The 25,282-nt window shown below is 40.2% G+C and overlaps 1 protein-coding gene across 2 annotated transcripts in view; it reads left to right on the top strand.

Annotated features, from left to right (window-relative positions):
- Window positions 1-3,742: 3,742 nt before the first annotated feature.
- The window catches only part of LOC136292417 (cytosolic phospholipase A2 epsilon-like), a 39,701-nt gene continuing 18,161 nt past the window's right edge, over window positions 3,743-25,282 (top strand). For both annotated transcript variants that reach the window (XR_010721899.1, XM_066188101.1), the window contains exons 1-10: window positions 3,743-3,825; window positions 5,549-5,621; window positions 17,174-17,310; window positions 20,612-20,743; window positions 21,824-21,864; window positions 22,297-22,339; window positions 23,090-23,153; window positions 23,844-24,007; window positions 24,278-24,370; window positions 24,882-24,919. Coding sequence is in view for 1 of the 2 variants with exons in the window: in XM_066188101.1 (XP_066044198.1) it covers window positions 3,799-3,825; window positions 5,549-5,621; window positions 17,174-17,310; window positions 20,612-20,743; window positions 21,824-21,864; window positions 22,297-22,339; window positions 23,090-23,153; window positions 23,844-24,007; window positions 24,278-24,370; window positions 24,882-24,919 (812 nt within the window). In the remaining variant the exon portion in view is untranslated. The remainder of the gene's footprint in view (window positions 3,826-5,548; window positions 5,622-17,173; window positions 17,311-20,611; window positions 20,744-21,823; window positions 21,865-22,296; window positions 22,340-23,089; window positions 23,154-23,843; window positions 24,008-24,277; window positions 24,371-24,881; window positions 24,920-25,282) is intronic.

Below are 25,282 nucleotides of genomic sequence, written 5' to 3'. Positions count from 1 at the left end.
ATTTGGAGCTTCTGTTTCTGGTTTGACTTCTTCCTTAGAGGTGAGTAATTGGAGAAAGAGAGGTATTCTTTTCTAGATCTGGAGCTAGTTAAGAAGCTGGTTTTTGCTGGTTTTAGGTAAAAGTCCCACAGAAGCATTGTGAAAGAAAGGCAAATGCTGATATCTAGGAGTTTGTCAAGGATCAGCCAAGATGAGGGATACAGAAGTCCCTCAGAGCCTGGCCTAAAACAAGTAGGCAAGAGCTATAGAAAGGTATCTTTTTTCCACAAATTTTCCAACAAGGTACATAGACAATTTCTGCCTTATATTCTAAAATCCCGCTCACTGTTTTATCTGAGCAACCACTCATGAGCTCAGACTAAGGTACCTGAACTGTCAAAATGGGGATCCTGACTGATTCCTTAATGCCTGCCATCAATATAATGATACCCAGGGAGGTATCATTATATTTGTCAAAGTCCTCCCATGACTGCAAAGTTCTGGGCATTCCATCAGCTTTGTAAATTCTGCAGGCTCCGAGGAGCTCTGGTGCAGTTTCAATTTTCAAGTGTTGTTCCCAGTTGGGAACATTTTTGTCAGGATTAGATACTCTGCTTGATTTTGCCTGTGAGCTTTTTGATAGTAATGGTGAGCACCTGCTCCTTCCTGGTTTTACCAGCTTCATACTGTTTGAAAAACACACATTCCTTAGACAATGGAAACAGTTCTCTGCAGGTGTCTAGCACAGCCTGCTTCAACTTTTGTATGTCCCATCTCAGAATTTGTGATGCACCCTAAAATCTCAGATGATCTGAAGCAAACCAGAACCGGTAACTTCTCAGCCACTGGCACAGTGTTTCATATGTTCACACTAGATGTTTTGTCCCACGTGGCAGTTCTGGTGCTACTACTAGATTCTCGTCAAGCAGAGGCACTTGACAGCTGATGTCTGGGATGGGCTCTCTCCAGCTCCATGTCCTGCAGCGTTTACTGTGGAGGACATTCCAGCAGAGAAAACCCTTGGGTAGGAGAGGTGACAGAGGCCTAGAGATTGGCCCATTGTTTTCCTTCCTTGTACTAAGTTGAGGCAGTGTACACATTTTTTGTGGGTAAAACACCTCTTTTTGTATACTTTTGTTCTTAATATTTCTGCTGTTACTGTGTGTTTCTTATCCCATTGTTTTTTTGCTTTCAATAAATTGTTATCTCAACCCATAAATCTTCTTTTGTCCCTCCCTTGCCAGATTGGAGGGGCGAGACGGGGTGGCTTATTTGCAGATTCATTTCTGGCTGGTGTTACACCACCACAGGGTGGTCCAGTCATTTCCTACCTCAGCTGAACACTCCCGTGTTGGGTCTGCGTGGCCAGGTTTTGGTAGCAGAGGTCCACAAGGCCTCTGTGAGCAGCTGCCAGAAGCTGCCTCCATCTCCCACAGAGTCAATGCCAGATGGCTCCAAGACTCGCCCAAATCTAGCCAAGGCCAAGCCCATCAGTGGCAGTTGGACTGCATCCAGGATAATGTCTTTTAATACAGGAAACCCCCCCCGTGCAACATCAATTGCAGTAGGAGAGAGGAGTGAGAACATGTGAGAAACAGGCCTGCAGAGACGAAGGTCAGTGAAGAAAGAGATATCCTAGACTTTGTAGCTGAGATTTCCCTGATGCCTGTGCTAAACAATTGTTAAATAACTATTTGCCAGCTGATAGATGACCATGGTGAGGCAGGCTGTCCCTCTCAACCCTTGTTGGCCCATGGTGGAGCAGATATTCACCTGCAGTCCCTGGAGAACCCCACATGGAGCAGGTGGATGCCTGAAGGATGATGTGCCACTGTGGGAAGCCTGTGAAGGAGCAGGTACTGGCAGGACCTGTGGGCCCATGGAAAAAAGAGTCCACACTGGAGCAGGTTTGCCGGCAGGGACCCACGCTGGAGGGGTGTGTTTGTGCAGGACTACACCCCAATGGAAAGGACTCACGCTGGAGCAGTTTGTGATGAACTGTTGCCTCTGGGAAGGACTCAGGTTGGAGAAGTTCATGGAGGACTGCTTTCTGTGGGAGAGACCCCCCGTTGGAAAAAGTGAAGCTGCTGGGGTGGAGGAGATACTGAAAATCAGGAGTAAAATTAAACCCAAGAAGAAGGAAGCAGTGGGGAAAGGGTGTCTTATGATTTAAGTTTTATTTCTCATTATCCTACTCTGATTTTATTTGTAATAAATTAGGCTGATTTCCCCAAGTTGAATCTGTTTTGCCATGATGATAATTAGTGAGTGATCTCGTGATGATAATTGGTGAGTGATCTCTCCCTGCCTTTATATCAATCCACTTGCCTTTCATTAAGTTTTCCCTCCCTTGTCCAGCTGAAAAGGGTAGGGTGTGTATGATAAAGTGACTTTGGTGGGCACCTGCTACCCAACCAAGATCAAACCACTACAGTTTCTCAGTGTTGCTTGGTTGTTTTCTGCTAAGGGTTTGGATTTTTTTTTTTTAGTTGCGGCATTTTTGGTGGGGAGGGTTGTGCGTGTGTGTTTTTGTGAATTTTTTTTGGGAGGGGTGGAGGGGAGGTGAGGGGTTTACCTAAGGGGAAAACGTATTTTTCCATAGTGTGGGTATTAACAGGTGCTCCTGCCCTTCCATCATCTTTGTGTCCCTCCTCTGGACTCACTTCAACAGGTCCATATCTTTCCAGTGCTGGGGGCTCCAAAGCTGGACACAGCATTGCAGGTGGGGTCTCACAAGAGCAGAGCAGAAGGAAAGAATCCTCTCCTTCAAACTGTTGGCCACACTTCTTTTGAAGCTTTTGCATCTCTTTAATTGAAAGGTTGTTGAGGGTAGATTCCTAATCCTAAAATGGTTGCTTACTTAAGTAATTTTCATTCAGAGAAAAGTTGTAAGGCCAGAAATTACTCTCTTTATTGTGTATTTTCCTGATGTTTGAGGGTGGAAGGGGAAGACAGCTTGTGACTGCTCGGGGTGTATAGTATCACATCCTGCAGTTCTGAAGAGGTGGTTTCATATCAGATGTCTGGGCATGTTAGTAGTTTGGCGCAAACAATGGCTATTAATCTACTGCTGCACAATTTTCTGCGAGAAATTTGAAGACTTTGGTGTCATTTTTACATCATAATTGGATGACACTGCATTATGTCTAAAATATCAGGATGTTAACATTTAAGATGAATCAATGTGTACCTTAATTTGCAGAATTTGAGGGGTTTTTGTCTTGGTTTACTCAGAAGCTTTGTGTTTGTAGAAGGCTTCTGAAAGCAGGAAAATTTATATCCCACTAACAAATATACTAATTAAATTGGGGAAACATCTACCAGTAAGCAAGTTCAGCCCCTCTATCTCCAAGAAAAGGAAAAGAAATACAATATGGTTGAAGAAAAGGCCTTCTAAAGCTATTTCATTTACAATACTTTTGTTTGCTGATTGGGGTATTGTGTGCCTACATGTAGCTACTATTATCTTCTCTGGCTTGTTCAGTGCTGAGGCTGCTAGAACACAGATAGCCATGCATAAATGCTATGTGTTATCACCCCCTTATCTTGAATTGCTGATAACTCTTGGCGCCTTGGTGTGTACAACCTTCCCCAAACACACACCTCTGGTATTTAGCTATCAAATTAACCCAGCAAACTCCCTGCCCTTTTCTCTTCATACTTTCCCTTTCATGCAATGAGGAAGGTGGGGCTTGGATAAACACTTGCTCCTCGGCGCCTGCATCCTTAAATTTTGCAGAGGTAGTTTGTGAATCACAGCTGTTGCCTCTAACAGTAGAGTGACAATCCATCTCTGACTTGTATGCAGGTAGGAGCAGAATGGGCTCATACTGGAGTGCTCGTGAGGTAAGGATGTGAAAGCTCTAGGAGCTGAAGATGGCCTGGGGTGTGTTTATGGCTGGGATTCTGGTTGGGAGACGAGGACTTGTGAGTTTTTATTTCTAATTTTATGTATGTATTTGCTTATTTATGTAAGGATGACTTATACCTTTGCTGGTATTAGTTGCCATTCTGAAGTGCCTCAGAGGATCATTCTGTGATTTTGGGATGAATCTGTGGTTTGACTCAAGCATTACGTTACCTGTGTTCTTTCCAAGTGCAGCATCTGCCAGCTGTGACTATAAACATATACGGTGCTCAGGTAGCTGTGCTAGTGGCCACCTGGTAGTGATGCACACAGAAAGGTCACTGCCTAAAAACAGTGATCAATAGTCATGGTCTTAGTTTTATATCTGTGCATGGCTGAGGCACAAAAAAATCCTGATCTGTCTCAGAAGTTGTGGGGGGTCTTTTTGGTTTTGGTTGTTTGATTGGTTTTTTAAAATTGTTTTGGGTTTTGTTTGTTTGTTTGTTTCATGGAACATAAGTGGGAGGGAAAGCCCTAAAACTGTCTGTTGGGTTCCAGAGAATGAACTTACTCTGTGTTTTCTCAGCTCTGAAATTAACCTTCAGTTTGCTATGAACAAATTTTTTGATTATTCTGTGCCCTACTTCTCTGGTTGTATAATGGAGATTATAGAGTTTCTCTCCATATACATGGATATGTGTTAAGATAAATGTCCTTTGATGCTTGCAGATCTCAAATGGGGCATCTCCATGGTTTAAGAAATAACACACGTGAATGTCTAACCAATCTGGTCAAAGAAACATTAAGGATCAACAAATTCATCCTTTTGAACAGAATCTGGCAATGGTCTTTGTGTAGAAAGTATGCACAGAAAGCAAGGAAAGAGACTGTCCTCTCTGCTCTTCCCCTTGCCCTTAACCACTGAAAAAACATCAAGAGCAAAAGTAGAGGCTTCTTAGAGATAGGGGAGTGACAGGAGACTTTTTCCACCCAGAACCTAAGCCCAGACAGATGACATCAAAACATGCCCTTCTCTTTTGGAGTTAGACATAAAAAACAGACCAAGGTCAGCTTATCATAATTCAATAGTGATAGGAGAATTTGTAACTTCTCACCTGGATCAATTCCTAACTAGAAAAAGAAGAGGAGTGACATAACTATCTTAAGCAATTTGGTGGAGTTATTTTGCTAACAGAGAATGGGAGAGGTACTAGGCAATGCTTTCAGTGAAGCAATAGCTAAAGTTTCAGGTACTAAAACCTGCAAGAATTAATAACTGTTTTGAGTCAGGTCTGTTATTTGCCTTTCCTGCACTTGACATTTCAGCTAATGATCCTTCTGCAAATATCCAGCGTCTGGTTTGAGTGGGGAAGTTTTGTTAATGTCTCTTCTAAAGCTGTTTCCTTGCATCTGCTTTTTTTCATGTTGTGCTGCATTATGCTGATGGTGCCTCCCTTACCAAACAGGGCCACAAAAAAAATTATTTCTTCTGTCAATGACAGATACACACAGTGGACATTCCTTCAAGTTTTTTCCATTTTTAATGGAAACTCTATGTAGATGTTATTTTAACTTCCAAAGTAATGCAAGCAGTTCATCTTCCAATTTTGCTGCTTGGCTTTGAAAAAAAAAAATTGCAACAGGAATTTGTGAGAGAGATGTTTTATGAAGCATAAACAATCTAACATTAATGCAGTAATAAACTTTGTCATTTTTCTGCAGAGTGATGAATGCCCCTGCTCTTCATTCTTTGTGAAAATCATAAGAATGAAAAATCTGAGAAAGGCAGATCTGTGTGAGTATCACAGTCTTTGCACTTTTTAGTAGTCCAGTTCTGAAAACAGAGTACATGTGCTTGCACTGGCACTGTAACTGGGATCTGTGTCTGAAGTGACATCATGGATTCAAATATTGATCCACATTTGAATTTGGACTATGCTTTGAATATAAACAATACTTTTTGTTTTATTGCATGTTACTGGTATTAGTGGAAATAGCAAATGTCTACTGTGGTGTACTGTAAAGTACCTTAAATGCAAACAAGGTTCAAAGCCAGTTTTGATGAACAAATTCAGGTGTTAATTCTCAGTTGCAGTTTTTGAATTTCTTTTTGCTTTAAGGAAAAAGATAGAAGGACCATTATATATCTTCTTGTCAAACAACTTATTTTTCTGTCAAAATTTCACTGAAATGTATTTGAAGTAGACTTTTCAGGATAAACAGGTGCCATTAAAATGTTTCTGAGGACTTGGAATGGGTGGAAGTGGAAGTGGAAGTGTAGAAAGAAAAATCTCAGCAGTTACTCAGATAGGAAAAAGAAAGCTCAATTGCTCAAATATCTAACTGAGAAAGAAAGAACAGAAAGAGGCAAAATGGAAAGGAAGTGAATAGGAACCTTTGTATATCAAATAAGACCAAGTGAACACAGCAAGTATATTTGCCTCCATGGAGGCAATATTCCTATTAAATTCTTGCTTTTCTGCCATTGTGTCTAACACAGGGATATTGCCTTCTCTTGAAAACAGCACATCTTCAGAGAAAAGTGAAAGGATGTTTCAGTTCCCTCTCTGAAATTTCTATCTCAGCTGAGCTGTTTTCTGGCATGTAACCAGCCCAAGGCAGAATTTCTAAGTTGTTCTGACAGGCAATAGCATCAATACAACCACCTGCAGAGCTGATAACCAAATGTGTGCCTCTGGCCTTAGAATCATGGATGTTTCTCTCTTTCTCAGCATTTTATAGTAGTTAGAAATGATGATCTTTACATTCTTAAGGACAATAGAACTTCCAGAAATCTGTAGCTATTTATCTTAGCTGTTTATCTTTTATTAGTCTTTATACTGTATCTTCATTTTAAGCAGCTGATTGGTTACCTGACTTCAGGTTTGAAGCTATAACACTGGAGATTTGCTTGGAAAGCCAGATGTGGAAGAAGATCTTTGCTAGAAAGTGGCAGAAGAAGCAGTGTGAGGTGACAGGGTCTTAGAGGAGCTGCTTCATCCATTCCCCATTCCAGTTGCCTTTCTTTATTGTGTGCAAGAGAGCACCCCATTTTATTTTCCGTGTGGGAATCAGGACCAAGTTACCAGTGTCACAGCAAAGAGTCAGTGAGTTTTTATTTCCCCTGTGCATATACAGTCTCTTAGTGCAAATGAATTTTTTTGGGGGGGGCCATGCCAACTGGTGTGATGCACAGCACAAGAAATGGGGCTATGTTAAAAAGCATTATATTGAATGAGAAAACCAGTATGAGAGTGTAGTACAATTCTTTATGTGGCTCACATTTGTTTGTTTCAATAACTATTTAGTTTAAAGTTTAAATTTAAACATAATCTAAATTTAAACATAAATTTAAACACAATTTAAAGTTGTTAAGAGAGACAGAGATGAGGACAGAGAGTTGAAAGATGGCACAGAAATACTTCCAGTTGCAAAGAGCCATTGGTGCTCTGTTAGAGTCAGAATCTGGTTTTGGAAGATGGCCTGTCAAGCACAAGTAGGCTTTGCTTTCCTTCAGCTGTGGCACTGCACACCTAATGGCCCCTCTTTGTGCAGTGGGACTGCTAACCACAGTGTCTATGCCTTGCACATGGACATATAATGTAGGACTTGCACGTGTTAACATAGGATTTATTTTTTTATTATGGGTTAGCTGTGGCAATCACCTATAATCATGCTGTTGGCCTTTCCCCTGTGTATTAGACAAAAGGTTGCGTTTGTACATAGAGTAAGTGTAATAACAAGAATTAGGCTACTAATATGTGTTTAAGCCTGTTAGGAATAAGGGTTACTCATGAACCAGAAGGAATTGCTCCCTAATTATGAAGGTCACCAGGAAACTATAATCTAAGTAGTACATATCATGAAGACATAGCTGTTGCAACTTGTAGGCATGCTTGAGTATGGCTAAATTTTCCTAGTGAAAATTTAAAAGAATAATGATACCAGACCAGTCCAATGTCTCATTTAGACTGAGAGAATCTCCCCAGAACTGGCTTATAATAAATATTTTGGAGTACAACAAACACGGAACCATGCTTTTCCCTGCCCCACTCTCCCAAGAGGTCTGTGGTTCTTGAGGTCTGTTGGTGAGAGATCTGACTTCTGAGTCAACAGTAGTATTTGCATTTAATTGTCATACCCCAAATTATTTGCTTTTGGAGGCCATTAAGGGATCTTATTTTGATACTTGTCATCTCACTTTGCACTGGACAGGAGCCCAGATAACTCTTTTTCATTGTCACAGGAAAACACCATTCCCAGTTTCGGGATGTTTTTCTTTGGGGAGGTCTGTATGGTTATATTGCTACCTAAATAGTTACAGACATTTCTTTTTTCTCTTTGCCTTGCATGGGCAGCAGAAATGCCTGCATGAGAAAAGCTGGTCCTTTTCAGGCTGATGTGAAAAGGTGTTTTTTTGCATATTAGATGTGTCAGCTCTTACACCAAGACAACTGCCCCCTTGTATTTATCTCAAGAATTGCAGAATGCTAGTCATTATATGATTGCCTCTATCTCTGGCTTTAAAACTGAGACAGTTTTGTGGTTGTCACAAACCTTCATAAATACATTCAGTAATATACATTCAGTTTCTGTAAAATCTGCCTGGAGGATCTGATTTCTTTGCAAGGCAAGTCCAACAGGGCTTACCTGTGGCACCAGCCAAATGGGGAGTCACTCACAGCATCAGGAGCAAAAGTCACAAACTGAGATGCCTGTGCTCTCCATGTTCCTATTTTCCAAGTTTGTCCACCGGACAAGATCCTTGGAAGAGGGCATAGTTCTTATGTTCAGGTCCCACAATTATTTCATAGAAGCCAACTTTGTGCCAGGCTCTGGATTTCTAATATTTAACCATGACAGTTGCTTTCTGGAGAGACTTGTCTGCCAGCTAAGTACCACTGCATTTCACCCCATGTGCTGCTTATAACAAGAGCTGGATGGGTGTTGTGCAGATTCCCCAGAGCAGATCTTGTTTTCAGTGTGGCTTCCTGTACCTGCCTTGTTGTGCACAGTCCCACTGGAGCACACCCTGCACTCACTGATCCCAGAGGCAGCCACTGCAGTCACAGCAGGCCATGGGCTGGCACAGCTGGCAAATCTGGTTTTGCGTGGCCCTTTTCTCGGTGGCTGGGTTCTCTGATCTTTCAGGAGATGAAATATCTTCTACATTGCAAATTGACATCTATGGAAGAGAAACCTCTTTGCTTCATGGGCTACAAGCAAAAAATAAAAAGAACATTTTCTACATACGTGTATTTAACAGAAATAGTCCATTCAGAATACAAAAAAGATCTAGAATTGGTGACATGTCCTAATTGGTATTTAGAAAAGTCCAAGGCTACAAAAAGTTTTTCCTGGAATAGTCTACAGCTACTTTTATTTGTCAGTTTTCTTTAATAAGAAAAGATAATCTCAATCAGAATTCTCATTAGATAAAGCTTTAGGCTTTTTTTTAGGCTTCTCTTTAGTGTAGTACTAAATCTGAGCCTCATTAAATCTGAGCATGTTGCTATGTAGTTTCATAGCAAGCTCACAATGCTACACTGTCACACTGTCTATGGATTTTAAAAGTCAGAAGGTAGTAGTACCAGTATTTTTCCTTATATCACCTAAACCCTGTGTATCACCACCAAAATAACGAAACCCCTTTCAATGCCATGTTCTCCAAAGGAAACTAGTGTGTATGGAAAGGACTGATTGAAGATATGCTCACAACATGCTGTGTATATTTCCTTTTACTTTACCTCTGACTGTTGCACTGGTGTGAGAGGGTAGCAGCAGCCTTTGTGCAAACAGGGCAGTCAGGCAAAATGGGCAGTGCCAACAGGCAGCTGCATGTGCTGGCCAGTGCTAATGGCACATTCACTGTAAGGTGAAATTTCTTCCCATGGTCACTGATGTTTGCAATGGTTTAAGAGTAATCCTGAGATTTCTAAAAAGAGTGTTAGTGTCTTTTCAGGCACCTCATTTAGGTTCCTGATGTCATTACCTCCTCAGACAGGCTACTCTTGCATTAATGGAGCAAAAGCCAAAAAGCCTAAAAGAGCCCAAGACAAATGCTTGCCAAGAAGAATCTGCACAAGGACAGAGAAGTTATGTGGATAACTGCCAAGTTGCAACAAATCCTGTAAACAGGGATTTCCTAACTGGTTAAGAAACTGAAACAGGTATAAAAGCAGCCAGTAATCACAAGAAGATCCTCCCTGTGATGTCATATCCCGGAGCGGGGCTTTTTTACTGTACTTCTAAGCTGATTAGATCAAGATCAAGAACTAATTGCATAACTTCTGAGGTACCTGTTGAAATGGAGGCCTGGTCTTGACTGATGTTTACAATAAAGTCATAACCACAGTTAATACCAGGAGTAACAAATGAATGTATAATCTCAGTGAATGTTATGCGAATCAGTTTCATAGCTGCATTTCTTAACAACCTCTGTTCCTTTCTATTCAGTCTTGTTTTTGGTTTTATCCTCTCATGTGAACCAAATCTGCTTGTGCTCTCCTTCACACACATAAACTTAATTTCCCTCAGGTTACCTGTTTTGTATTCTCTAATCTAGAAGATTAATTCCCTTTTTTCCCCTTTTTCAAGTCTTTGGTGGCCATGATGGAGTGTAGTATATATTGTATTATATACAATTTTACTGTATTGAATTAATGGTAAGTAGTGTGGAGGTAAAAAGCCTCCTCTGTGCCTTGATAGCAGCATAAGCTGCCACAAAAAAAGGATAATGCTATTTATAATCAAGGAGATCCTTACTTGCTATGCACACCTCCTTACAGCTGAGGAAATAATTACATCAGTTCTGCTAGGTGTCAGTGGGCTGTATGTGGGTGTACACGCATCTTCTTGCAGCGATACTGGCTTCTGCATGCAAGAACAGAAAGCTGTTCTGGTGGTCAAAGGTATCATGTGTGGTGCTCCTCCATGACTTTCTTTAGATTCTTGGTGTTGGCTTAAAGAAGAGTTTCTCAAAACCATAGTTCCTCATTTCCAAACCAGGGCTTCAGCAAGGACACCAGGAACCTCACAGAGGCATTAGGAAGTTGAACTGATTACTGGCTGAGAGACTGGTGAAAGTAAAGGATCTTAGCTAAATGGTAGGCCCATCTCCATCTCAAAATGAAAGGTGAGATCAGCTACCATGCTCTAATACTGTACCAGTGCAGGTGGCATTGCAGCTCTTGTCCTTCCTTGTACAGGTATAAATTTTACGGACTGTTGTGATGGTACTATGTGTTCCTGGTAGACTTCATTACCCTCTTGTTTAGTGGGGGCTTCTAGTTAACAAGTGATTGAAACAGCTTTCAAAATATTATATAACATTTAAAATGTCAAAACCTGTTTTAAAACAGGTTTGAAAAGGGTGGAGGCAATGGAAATGAAAAGGGAGAGGTTTGGGTGGAGAAGAGGCTGGAATGAGTAGGTGATGATGGCAGCAATGTAGAACCACATGGTGCTTTGAGAGGATATAGATCCATGTGCTGATTCAAGAATCTTCATTCTTCTTCTGCCATTTGGCTTGCAGAGTCAAAAGACAGTGGAGACTCTGCTCAGGAAGTACCTTTCTACTTTGCACTCAGAAAACAGATAATTATGAAGGAGCATGTTCTTTGATTTCTGAATAGGATTTCTGTTTACGCATTTCCTTGGGCTGAGCTGAGTAATGCCTTCTCACCATTTAAGAAAATGAGCTGAACATTGCCTTTTCCCATGCTTATAGTCTCCCACATCTTCTTTGAAACTACTGTATCTTGGAATTTTTGATCAACCTTGATAAGGACAACATTTTACTCTATACCCTGCCTACTGTTGCACTATTATGTGTTGAGTTTAGGACCGAAGTATACTTTGCTTGATACTAATCATTATCCACAAATTGAATATCAATAGAACTGTGTTGACCGTACTATTAGTTGCTATTTGGACATTCAAAGAATTATTAAATAACAGATATTGATAATTGTACAATTATCATAGTTATTGATAATTCATAAAGAACAGAAGACTGATTAAAAAGGTTTACTCATTACAGGAATTGCTTCAAGATTTTTTGAGGTATTTGTTTGTTGGGCTGTCTTGGTTTAGGAGTGGTACTTCCCAATTTAGTGTTCCCACTAAGACTGTCCCCACAAAGTGCCACTTGCTTCTCCCACTGGGTGGGCTGGAGAGAATTGGAGTAAAAAAAAATTAAAGACTATGGGTTGAGATAAGAACAATTTACTGGAAACAGCAATGAGATAAGAAAGGAAGCAGTTACAGCAACAGTATTAATGAAGAGACTCCCTTCCCCCCTATTCCGGCAATAACCTCTGGGTCCTGGCCATGCCCTCTCTTGGCTATGGCAAAAATTACCCCTGTTCTGGCTGGAACCAGGACACAAGGAAAGGTACAACTTCTCATGTTTGATATTTAGTTATGAAAAATATATCTAAATACATTTTTGTTCATTGAATCCAAATAGATTTTATCCACCTCTGTATTTGTCCTGGTTGTTCTGGTTTCATCAAAACCAGCAGTATCTGCACTTCATCCAGTTTTGCATTACACAGTGTGACTGATATCTATCATTAGTGATCCATTCTTTCTTTGCCCTCTGGGCAGAAACACGTTTTTTTTTTAATGCATCTGTCTCTCTTAGTGTCTTTATCAATGGATGTAGATGAGCACTGCTGAGGTGATTGGTACACAAAAGCACAATGCAATGAGGCCTGCAGTATGTCTTGGTCACTGTGGAGGTTTTGAACACCTGGAGTAGTGCCAGGGAAAGCCTTGCCCACAGGCAAGATTCTCAGAGCTTGAGGTCCTTTATCAGTGATGGTCTCTGAAGCTTTGGGCAACCTTTTTGCCACTCATTACCTTGCGAATGAGGGAGGACACTCATTACCTTGTAGATGAGGACTGAGAACCCAGATGTGATTTGCTATTGTGTAGGAGGCCAATGCAAAGCAGAGAGGCTAGATTTGACATGGCTGTGCTAGTTTGCAATGCTGAGAAGATACATGAGAATGTCCTCATGGGACTATGGCTCCTCTCTTAGGCACTTTCTATGACTGTTCTCTCAGCAGGAGACAATAAAGTAGTGCTGCAGTAGTAGCCAGTAAAGATTAAAAGTAAGATTCACTCCCAAATTTTAGTGCTATTGTTTGCATCGTATTCTGCTGTTAAATTGACAATAGTTCTGAATATTTTCCTGACAGAGGGACTCGTCTTTTCTTACTTGTTTAGGACCAATCTTGACCAAGAATGTCTTGTCAGAGGCATTTCTGAGTCAAAATAATGATGCTTAAGGAAACAAAAAGTTTTAGCTAAACTTTTAAAATAATTTTGTCCCTATTCCCTTAATGGGTGAACAACATTCTTGTGAACACTTCCTGAAGAAAGAAAATTTGTGAGTGCTGATTAGGTGGTTCAGCTCTTTCTGGTATTGATATTGTTCTGACTCCTGTTTTCTTTGAAATCCTAGGCATTTGTTTGTACTGTTTGCAGCCTGTTTCCAAATCTGTTTCTATGACGTTTTCTTCCAATAAATAGCTTCTTTAGATGCTCTAGCTACCCTCTGTGTCTGCATCAAAAGTGTTGATGTCTGACCAAGACTTAGTTTTGGCTAGTTTATTTTTAAACAGAAATGAAAGAACCTTCTTAAAAATCTTGGCTAGTGATAGAGCTTCAGTTGCACCACATTATCACCCCAAGATGGTGTAAGGTGGAACAGAGAAAGTCTGACTGTTTGATAATACCTCTTTTCCAAAAATATACAGCATTTTGGATCTTCCTGGCTGATTATCTGAGGGTGGGAACAGTGAAATAGTAGCAATGCTTTTAAAAAGTCTAAAAAGGGTATGCTTATGGAAATGCCTGATTTGTAGTTGAGCTCTGCATAGGTTCTCTTCATTACATTGTGTTGCTTTTTGTGTTGTTTCATTTTGGTGATTGTATTGTGATGGTACCTGGAGACTCTATGTATGGATTTAGACCTTGTTCCTCAGACATTGCACCTGCTTAGAATGAAAAGGTGGCAACTCTTCCAAGGAACATACAGTCTTACTTCATATGTGTCCAAGAAGGAGGTTTGGAGTTTTGGAGACAGCACCCAGCTATCTGGCAATTGATCTCTTGGGTTGGTGTACCATATAAAGCTGTCCTATCACTTCTTTCCCCGGGATTCAACCCTGGCAGGGAAATGGCTTAGTTGTTTTCCATGGATTATAATTGACATGATATGAATATCCTGTTTTCTGCCTTCCAGCATAAACATGGACATTATTTGTGGCAGCATTTCCATATGTCACATTATAGGTTCACCTAGGCTGGTTGTCATCTCTTGGAGCAGGATGAAATTTAGCTTGTCTGTCACTCTTTCAGGCATGCCTGGGTACTAACACAGTCTGAAATGAGTTACCTAAAAGATTTATAAAATCTGTCTTGCTAGAGCTAATCCTCTAAGAGCTGGAGCAGTCTTCTATATTTGCCTCTGTTCACACAGAGACACAAATCATTGTCCTCTTGGTATCAATCATTTGGACATAACAGAACTGATTATTTGACAATCTTTATGTTGTTGTTTAATTAGCAAACTCAAGTCTTTCAGCTGTCTCTCAAATGCCAGGCTGCCTAAGTCAATCCTGTTCAATTTGGGTATGTTTAATAGCTGGTAAGAGTTAAAGCCTTTCATGGTGGAGGGAGGAAAAGAGTGGAAGAGAATGCAACAGGGGAGACACTGAGTGAGTATCCGTATGTTCCTCTCCAGGGCTAAAAGTGTATGCAAAAGGATCTCTGTGCTAAATCTCATCACCTGCACTTATGTTTAATATTGTGTATTTGGCATCTGGTCCAAAATGTAATCAAATTTGTGTTACATGTTAGTTGTGAGACGCATCCTACAACACTTAAGTTCTGGGGTATAATTTGTTATTCTTTGTGCAGTGTCCTGCCTTTAATTGCTTGTTTTCCGAGTCAAATATCTTTGTACCTATCTATATCCTTGTCTTAGGCTATGTTGAGACTGAGACCTCACTGGGTGCTAACCTAGTTAGTGTTAAATGTGGATCATCAGACTGTGGGACTCTGCATTTGCTCTTGTTAAAGACTAGACTAACCTCTCAGGTTGGAATAGGTCTGTTGTGTTCAGTGAGGATGAAGAACTGAACAGCTCTAGGTATAAGAGTGTAAGCCACAAGTTTAGCTCTTCTTTGATACTCTGAAAATAATGAATGCCTTTCTTCTAAACCAGGAGTCATAGCTTGTGTGTACAACAAAGAGATATCCCAGACCATAAATTAACAGATTCTCTAAAACACACATACATCATTAGAGCATAACTTGCAGATACAGCCTGAAAAAACAGCCTGCTCCTCTGGCACCATCTGAGGAAGTAACTATGCAAAGTTAGTGTTATCTTTTTCGAATGTTAAAAATCATCGAGAGTGGTTTTGAAAATAGTGTGTGAGAGACAGCTAAAGAAATAGTTCCATTACCAAGAAATTGTTATCAACAGGTATATTGCATATATTCTGCATTTTAAAAATGAAAATGCAGATGTCTCTAATTCCTGTATGTAATATTAGGATATTTTTAAACATTATTGCTATGTTAAAGTAATTTCTTACATAATATGGGCAGTAAGGGGGAAACAATCAAGTGCATGCTGCAAAACTGGAAGATGTTTCATGTTCAGACAGTATCAGAAGATTTGAAGGATAAATCATATCCCTGATTGCACAAACTGCTTTAAGCAACACCCATTCATTGCAGCATGGTTTGCCCCACAAGTTTAAAAAAAATGTGGAAGGAGAACCAAGAGACTGATAGAGAAAGAAATATAAAATTACTGATCAAACTCTCTTCCTTTTGTAATCCAAGCAGATTGCAAAAGTGTAAAGGATAGTTATTACCGTGTTATTGGTAGGGAAATGCAGACTGAGAAGGAAGATAAATTTAAGCAAAACAAATTGCCCACAGTGACTTAGCAGTCTGTGACAGAGCTGGGGCTGGAACTAAGATGTCATGATACTTTTTCCAGCAGGTTAGCCAATTGGTCATGCTGTCTCTCAGCATATATCCCACAGTACCAAACTGCCTGTTATGCCCAAATCTGAGCTATACTGGGAATACACAACAAGTTCTTAGAGCTGGAGACATTGGAGACAGCTGTAGTTGCCCAGCAGACAAAAGAAATGTCAATTCCCTAGCAAGGACAGCAGATTTGCTCAAAATGGGAGGGCTGGAAAGGGTAGATGACAGTGTAGAGAGACTGAGCCCCACCATTCTTCACTTTATTTTCAGGATCTCAGTTTGCTACCGCAGGTTCACAAGGCATCAACTCTTACGCTCTTAGGAGCGAATGCCCTACATTGATCCCTGCTAAAATTCAATTATCTCCTTAGCAGCATCAGACAGATTCCTAACTAGCACCAAATATTCCACATATATGGGACTGATGGACAAAGGGAAAGTTAGTTGCACAGATGTACAAGTACCCAGTTGCCTCTCACCTGAAAACTCTGGCAACCCACGGGAGACAATTCATCCACACCACATGGCAGTGCCCAGCACACAGAGCAACCTGGTCTAGTGGGAGGTGCCCCTGCCCACAGCAAGGGGGTTGGAACTAGATGATCTTTAAAATCCTTTCCAACACAGGTTATTCTTTGATTCTGTGGTAGCTGTGCCAACCCAGACAGGTCTGGAGACAAAACAAACCCAAAACACCTGCTGTGTATTAAGATTTAATGCCATACTTGTAGCTCACTATGCAATCTCCTGTGACATTACCAGTTTTCTCACGAATTAGAGTTTTCTTCTCTATCAGGGCTCAGAGTTTAAATCACAGTAAGATAGAAGTGCATTGCTATTTTTGCATAGCATTTTTCATGGTGAAGGGATGTGATCACATGTTGGGTGACACAGTCAGCTCATTACATGGACTGGATTACAGATATGTGAGGGCAGCAGACCAGATGGGGATGGTGGTTAAAAAAGTATTTTACTCTTAAAAAAGGTTCCCTTAAAGTGCATAAGCATTTTTCTTCTTCATCACAGAAATCTCTTGATTTGCAATCAACAGGGGATGTACAAATAATGGGTTTGTTAAGTCAAACTAGCTCTGTGTACTCTATTCTTACCAATTGTCTCTATTGCAGTAGTTTCTGTGAATCTCCATTCATGACCTGAGCTCCCACTTGGAGAAGGTAACAAATAGTGGTGAATGGTTTTGAATAAAAAGCTGTTGTAAAAGTTATCGAAACAACTCCTATTTGCAATTTGCGGTATACACTCAGTGCTATAAGGCCAAGCTTTAAGATACTTGTAGTTGGTTACAACATATCTTTTCAAATGCAGTTAGCCAAACCGATTGCTACATAAGTCTGTCCTTGCCCACTGCTTCCCCGGAGACTGTCCGGACCAAAACCATTAAGAACTGCAAAGATCCAGTGTGGAATGAAACATTTTGCTTCAGGATCCAGAGCCAAGTAAAGGTAAGATGCAGAGTGCATTTGTTTTTCTTTTGGGGCAGAGATGTCATTATGTGATCAATATGTAGGGCAAAATAAAAATAGAAATAAATATGTGCGAAGAACTACAAGGGTAGGGGTAAGGGGATTTGGAGTAGAATGTAGCAGCAAAATTAAAGTTAATTTTCTGATATATAAAAAGTAACCAAGATATTTCATAACCATTCCTATAGTGTTCTATCACTTTTCACTTTTTCTTTTCCTTTTTAAATCACTGCTTTTCATGAGTAAATGAAAATTTCAGAGTAAATTGGGTAGTGTAAAAGATATGAGCTAAGTAGTAAAAGCATCAAAGGGCTGTACTTTTTTACTATTCCTTTGTAATGACCATAAATAAATAAAAAGTCACAAAGCAACACTTAAAGTTTGCAAAAAAGAACTTGATGAACTTTTATCATGGTGGTAAATGTTAAAGCTTAAGAAGATTTGCAAGTCTCACTATCTTCACCCTCCAAAAGACGACATCAACATCAGGGTCTAGGAGTCCACAAAGATCAGTGGTAAGCTAAGTAAACCAAGCTTACTTACAGGGGCAATCAATCTCTGCTTTGCAGCTTGTACTGTTCATTTCCTAGTGCTGGTGCCAGATCAGGACTTTCTAAAGTGACAAATCAGCAGGCAGGTTCCCTGGCTCTCTCAAGAGTTGATAAACTCCTCCAGAAGAGCATTTGGAATAGCTCAATGTGTTCCTGCACCACAGGGTCTCCAGTGAACAATCCCTCTTGTCTTTCACTGCAGAAGTTACCCATGATATATGTTCTCAGGCTTTCTTCTCAGACTTTCTTCAGTTAGGTGCTACTGGTCCTGTTTGGTATAGCTTTCAGCTCTCACATGTCTGCCCATCTGTGGCCAGTGCTTTCCCTGCAAATCTAAAAAAAATCTGACTTCGTTCAAAATGCCAGTGAGGCACAATTTCATGAAGCCCTGTAGGTTTATCAGAGAGGTGAAAAGCAAGGGACAAACATTGCAGCATGGGAACAAACACCCACTGAACTGCAACTCCTCCACATGAGCACCTGCTCTTCCTGAAAGGCTTTTCAAAACTGCAATACCACACAGAACAGCTAAAAAAAATATCTTGGCCACAGAAGCTGCTTGAACTAGTTCTTCGGGAGTAGTGTTTGGGAAGGCCTTACGTTTACTTTCAGTAAATTTGCAGCAGGAGACAAGACATGTGGCATTAGCTGGGGTAATTCTCAGTGTGTGGCAACAGCAGGATGGTGGTGGTGGCTGTGGTTTGAGTGTAGGCTGCAAAAATTTATCCTGCGGATTTGGGACAACCAAAGCTCAACAGTTAAGGCTCTTGCAGGTTTCTCTGTACATACTGCAATTCCTATGCTCATTACTCTCTGAGCAGAACCAGAGTTTGCTGCTCTGGTTATTTTCTCCTTTCCTGTCATGTTTTTTGCTGAGGTGTGCATCTTACCAAATTATGGTAGCCAGAGCTCCGTAAAACCATATAATTCACTGTCCCTGTGGAAACAAAGACCTGTTTGGGCATGTTTGTGCTGGTTCTTACCAGGAACAGCAGTGTTTACTGACAGGCATCTGTTTGGATGGATGTCTGACAAACAGTTGGTTAGAAAGGACTTCCCAGGCTTGTGCTGTGGGCACAACTCCTACAGCTCCAGGAGGGTGACCCTTCCCAGAGCTGGTGGGACACAGACCTGCAAAGGGCTGTCTGCTCATTACCTGGTTCCCAGTGATGCTGCCCTCATATTCTCTGCTAGGAGAGCCAGAAACAGTGAACTGCCCAGACAACCCTGGCTTGCTTCCCGCACAGCATCCCAGGGGTGCAGCCAGAAATCTCCCTTGGCCAGCCAACAGCCTGTGCATGCCTCTCCTGGGTATCTGGGAGTATCTGTGACTGCAAATCAGTTGGTCACTCAGCAAATAAATCAGTCATTTAAGCCAGATAAGGATATACTATTGTAGTATTACAGCGAGGAAAACAGATCTGCTCTTCAGAGCAAGCCTGCCTTCTACTTACTGCAGACTCTAGCTTTTAAGCATATGACCTCCATCACCTTCTACAATCTACAAGCTATTTATGGCTGGCCTGTAAACCTAGGTGCTGTGGCTCCTTGTCTCTGCCTCTTGACAATATGTTTCAATTAGCAAGTGTCATGGACAGGGCTGACCACAGTGCGATACTTTTACATAGGTGGCCTTAAAGGTCAGCAGCATTTCTGTCTTCTGACAGTAAACTGTGAACTCAAGGTCATTTGCCATCTCTCCCTTGCTGGTTTCTTGCAGAATGATAGATGTCAAAATTGAATGCTTGGATTCTGGAGTGGCTTCCTTTCAGTGTATTTGTCTAGTCATTCACTTATCACATTACGTATGGACCTTTCTGAGATACATTATGAACTTCTAAGGCAACAAAGTTAATGCGCTCACTGTCTTTTATCTCTGTGTTTGTGTGTGAGACCACGAGCCTACTTGTGTGTCTTTAATAAACATCAAGCCTCTTAGCAAGTTTCAGTTAAATCTGATGCATAAGTAAGAATCTGAGATAAGCACTCCCTGTAATTTGCATGAAAATGAGCTGCTGAATATATTGAGGGAGGTCTGAATTATTGCCCCACTGAGAAAACAGCAGTTAAAGTTTACTTCCTCAGCACTCTGATCCAACCCCTGTCCAGCTACCAATCAGGCACAGGAGGAGTTGTTACCCCCTCCTGTCCATCCAAACAGACAGGTGACAGAGGAGGGAGAGGAGGAGTTTTATACAGTGAGATTTGTGCAATTTAACAAAAGCATATCGCTTTCTGTAGATTCCATGGTAATTATCTGCACGTGATCTGTTTAATAATTTACAGGATAAAATTATGCAACCATGAAGTAATTATATGGTACATCCTTAATGTATTAAAATTGCTGCTTATATCCAAGGATCTTTATTCTACCAATGGCAACAAAATCCAGACCTAGCTGGTTTCCTACAATTCATGAAAAAGTGGTGACCTCAAACCAAATTGGAGGCCAAATATGTTTTTCAATATTTGGTGATTCTACTAGCTTTTGTCATTTAAATCACTCTGCAGGACAAACTGCAACAAATTACAAAACAAATTACTCAGCAACATACGTGGCTCTATTAGGTTCAGAATATCTTTCTTCATCTCTGTAGGGATGCAAAGGTTGTGCATGCTCTCTCACTTCTCCCCATTCTTTTTCTGTTTTCCTTAACATACTGAGCACATCATCTTGTGTCTCTGTAAGGTCTCAAAACAGTATCCTAATTCTGTGCCTCTGTTCACAGAATATTCTTGAGATGAAAGTCTATGATGAAAATGCAGTCACTAAAGATGACCTCCTCTTCACTGTTCTCTTTGATGTTGCTAAAGTCCAGCTTGGAGAAACTGTTCACTTGATATTTCACCTAAATCGAAAGGTAAGTGATAAAACTGCCTTGGTCACAGGAAGAAAATGTGTTCTTTTGATATTACCTCCTAAATAAGTTCTTTCAAAGCAATCATAGTTAGAGTTTTGTTTCCTCTTGGTATGCACTTCATATACCTTGTGAAGAACCTTTCAAACCTTAATCAGCAAAGTAGACACGACATGATTGTGAAGACTTGTGCTAGCTCATCAAAGCTCTTAGCAGGTGTTTTTCTCTGACACCAGAGTTGCCTTTTTTCCCTCTGCCTTGACGCTGTTGCTCAAATAGGTTTTGTGGGAAATACAAAATTTCATCACCATTGCACAAAGTTTCTTAGTTAGAATTTCTTTTCCTGGCACAAGCACTCGTGAGTTTGGGCATATTCTGGGACAGAGGTTGCAGTATTCACTTAAAAACTGATTCCTTGCCCTGTAATTCTTTTGAATATACTTGAAAATAATCCAAAGATCCATACTGAGGTGCTAAAACCAGTTGATGGCCAGTTTCTGAAACTATTTTATTGTTTTAGTGTGCCTGGACACTTACATGATGACTTCAACATGGGATGTGGGTATTCAATTTAGATACTTCTATAGATTTGCTATTTCACTGACTTTTCTTATGGGATACATATGGGTATTCAGCTCCACAGTGATGTCAGCAGGCAGTCTGCCTTAACTTGTCTGGGCACTGGTCAATGTGTTGTCCATGTTATAGGAGTCCTTTTGATCAGAAGAATTGAGAATGCTCTCTTCTACACAGCAATATTCCTCTTCATATAACATTACACAGTAAAAACCCAAACCTTTAGACAGTTTTAAGCCAACAGTTACTACTGCAGGACTGCTTGCCATTCTACTCTGCCTCACCACCAAACAGAACAGGGCAGTTTGGCCTGAGGCCTGATGGTTAACAAACACTTTCAAAACCACTCCAACTCAAATGCTTTCACTCCTCACACTATACTTTGGAGCAGGAAGGAAATTTGATTTGATTGAAGGACTCTTTCAGGAGCCAGAATAATAATTGATAACCATAGCTAATAAGAAAGAAAATTAATTCAGATGCTTATAAGAAATTAATTTTTTACAGACACAGGAGATGCTAGAAGTTGAATTTACATCGGAGAGCATGTGAGTAACACCCACATGGACCCATAGACATGTCCCTTTGCAAGCAGTCACACACATGCTGGCATTTAGTATAATACAGCTTAAAATGCCCAACATAAGAGCAATGGCTGGTATCAATGAAGTTAGTTGCATATTGGCTAAAACTCTGTCTTCCTTATCTACCATGAATCCTCCTGGTTATTAATTTATCCTGTTACTTGCTGGAAGAGGGAAGATAATAACAACTATGGTCATCATACTTATTACCACTTTTGTTTACCATTATCATAAAAAAAAATCCAAACATATTTCAGTTATCTCCTAAAATTAAAAATCAGTGACATGTCTATGCTGGACAAGACAAACTTCAAGGAAAGTATTATTCCTTGGCATTCATTTAAGGATGTTTTTAGGTGGTGCTACTTCTGATAGCATTTTTTTTTTGTCTTTCAGTCCAGTCCCTCCTGAGAAGCTTGTGACCAATGGTGTATTAGTGGTAATTTTAAACTATTGCTCTTCTATCTTTGCTTTCATGATAGTGATGGGAATGGTGAATCTGGCAGGTACCCCAACACCTCACTGGAGGCAAGGCTGAAGGTGAGGGAGATGGGGGTCAGAAACAGGTAGCCATCCTGTTGTACTGCTCCCTGTGGGAGAATATGTTAGGAAAGAAAGTGCACAGTTGTTTGGGGTACCCAGAGACCTCTTCACCACCACAGGTTGATATCAAGCCTATTGACAAAGCCTGAACTGGTCTTTCACTGACTTACTGCCACTGTGTCGTTCCTTTGGGGTACTTCTTTTAGGACTCCCTCATGGCCATCCTGTTTTTCTCACTTCCACAGGATGATATGGAAGTTGCTTTCTCAGCTGCCCTTAATTCATTACTTAAAGGAGGTAGCACTTGACTGTCCAGCTTCACCAAAGCAGGGCAGCAAGGACATCCCTGTGATTTGGCCAACCCAACTGCTTACCCTCAGGGGATCTCAGCACACTCTCATTGCCCCCCTGTTATTTCCCTTCTTTTCCCAGTCTTGTCCAAAACCACCACAACTATTTTTCTTTCAGTTGAAACCTGTCACGTTTTCAGAGTGCCAAAGTCTTTCTCTTATCAGCATAACAAACACAGGGTGGACTGTTTTCTAGACCCCAGGGACACAGGTGACCAAAGACAGGTAGCAGTGAAGTGACTCAGATATGGCATGTTTTATATACTTTAATCTCTCGTTGTTCATCCCTGCTACAGTCTCGTGAAATTTCCCGCTTGGAAGTCCTCGTGGACAACAGATGGACAAAGAAAGAACCTTCAGGTTAGACTTCAAACTAGAAACAAAACCCCCTTATTTTATGGTTAGCTGACTTTTTCTTGGTTGGTTTGTTGCTTTGGGGTTTTTTTTTGTTTGTTTGTTTTCGGTTAGGCTTTTTAAAATTTTTTGTTTTAATTTGTTTTGGTTTTGTTTGTTTGGATTTTTGTCTCTGTGTGTTGGTTTTTTGTTGTTTGTTTTTTTTTGTTTTGTTATTTTCTTACCTGGTAATTTTCCTACTTCGTTCTTACAATTAGAGCATAAGAACTAGATGGTTAGGAGTGTATATGCTGGTTCACAGATTCAACAGATATGGTGTGTCTGTGCTAAACTAACTATAAAAAATAGACTCTGAAATTAAAGGAACGAATCTTATAAATGCTGTAAAGTGTAAGAAAACATGTTTCTATCTCAACTTACATTTTGTCCAATTTGCCTGTATGTCTGAATTTTTAAAACATCTACTGCAGCTTTATAAGCTTTTTGATGTTTTATTGTTTGTTTTTGATTTGCTTGTTTGCTTTTCTTCTCCTATTTCTTGTAATGTTCCCTTGCTGGATAAGTAGAGTTTGGAAGCTTTTAAGCATTGTTGCAGGGTTATATATAAACTTCTGAAAGACCATTTAATGTTCCATTTCTGGAATAATAGTCATTAACTTCTTTGTATATTTTTCATGTTTGGATTTTTTTTTTTAGAAAAAGACTTCTTGTTTTCAGTGAAGGGATCATATGAGAAGAGGCAGACGCTGTCACTGGGCCCTTTCTGGCAACCTCTAAAGCCCCTGAACTTTCATTACACCAAGTACAGCCTGTCAGAGCTCTGTGTGGCTCTAGCAGAGAAGAAGTCTCATTTCTGCTCGGTATGTGATCATTAGCTTGAGTAAGCACGGTGACCTCATGGTTTTCTACACTTGACTGAGGTAAATGGAAAGAGTTTGTATTTTTAATAAAGGGCTATCTCATGAACTTGAGGTCTGAAACAGCACCGTAACCCTTAAGACATGCAAATATTAGATGCCAACTTGAAAACTGCTGGATAGGGACCCATTTGAAAAAAAATTAAGTTGGGGACAGTGCTTTTGTATGGTGTATAGATGAAATATTTCTCCCCATTATAATTTATTTTTCAGTGCACTTCAGATGAAGACAAAAAGGACTGCCATGCATCCCTCACTATTCCTCTGGATTCACTTCCATTCAGTGAGAAAGTGGCAGTAGCAAAGGTAATTGATACCAGCTTCTTAGAATAAATGTTAAGCTATAGATCAAAGATCAATGGGCATGAGTTAATCAGATCACTGGGAAGTATGGGTTTAGATATGTAACTGTTAGTCCCCTTAACTTCCTAAAATTTCCTAATATTATGGACCTGTACATTTTCATATGAACCAAACAGAACAAAAAAATCACAGCCAAACACATGACAAAGGGATTTCTATGTCCATCTCAGGGACTAACATGGATCAGAGCAGATGCAAATGCTGAGGCAGGATGGAGCACACTGGCAGAGCTGGTGCTGCTTTTCGCTGTATACTGCTCTCTTTAGTATAAAACAATATAAGGAAAATAATGTGGACTTGGAGAAGTTTAAAAATTTAGATAGATTTTCTGATTATTATGGCTTTGTGGCTCCATGTGGCTTTTAGAAAAAGAGAAGGGCTTCAGAGCTGATGGTAAAGAAAGGAAGAATGTAAAATGATCTCCAGTGTTTATATTGTAAGGTTTTTTTCCTAGGATGAGACAATCAATTTACATGTGAAGTCAATTGACTGGTAAGAAATTCTGTCTTTGGGTTTTGTGGTTGTGAAAATAATATGCTTTTTCACCTTCTTACCTATTTCTGTAACTAAGGGAGAAAGTGTTTAGTCAATGATTATATTTACCTATTCACCTATGTTCATTACCCACGTCCAGAAGGTGGTTAACTGTGCTAGGTGAAATTTCCTGTTATGCTGCTGTATAGAAATTCAGTTTAGATGGAGAGAATGTTTTCTGGTTGCAACATCTGTAGAGATATATATATATATATTTAGAAAAAGATCTGTTTACTTTCCTTTCCTTACTTGTAAAAAATACAGAGTATTTGTATTTATAAAATCTGCCAGTCCTAAGGCAACAAATCCTAAAAATCCTAC

The sequence above is a fragment of the Chamaea fasciata genome, unplaced genomic scaffold (genome assembly GCF_029207755.1).
Source record: "Chamaea fasciata isolate MVZ Bird 193981 ecotype frontalis unplaced genomic scaffold, bChaFas1.0.hap1 SCAF_7, whole genome shotgun sequence".
In the NCBI taxonomy this organism is placed as follows: domain Eukaryota; kingdom Metazoa; phylum Chordata; class Aves; order Passeriformes; family Sylviidae; genus Chamaea; species Chamaea fasciata.
This window is presented reverse-complemented; position numbering and strand designations above follow the sequence as displayed.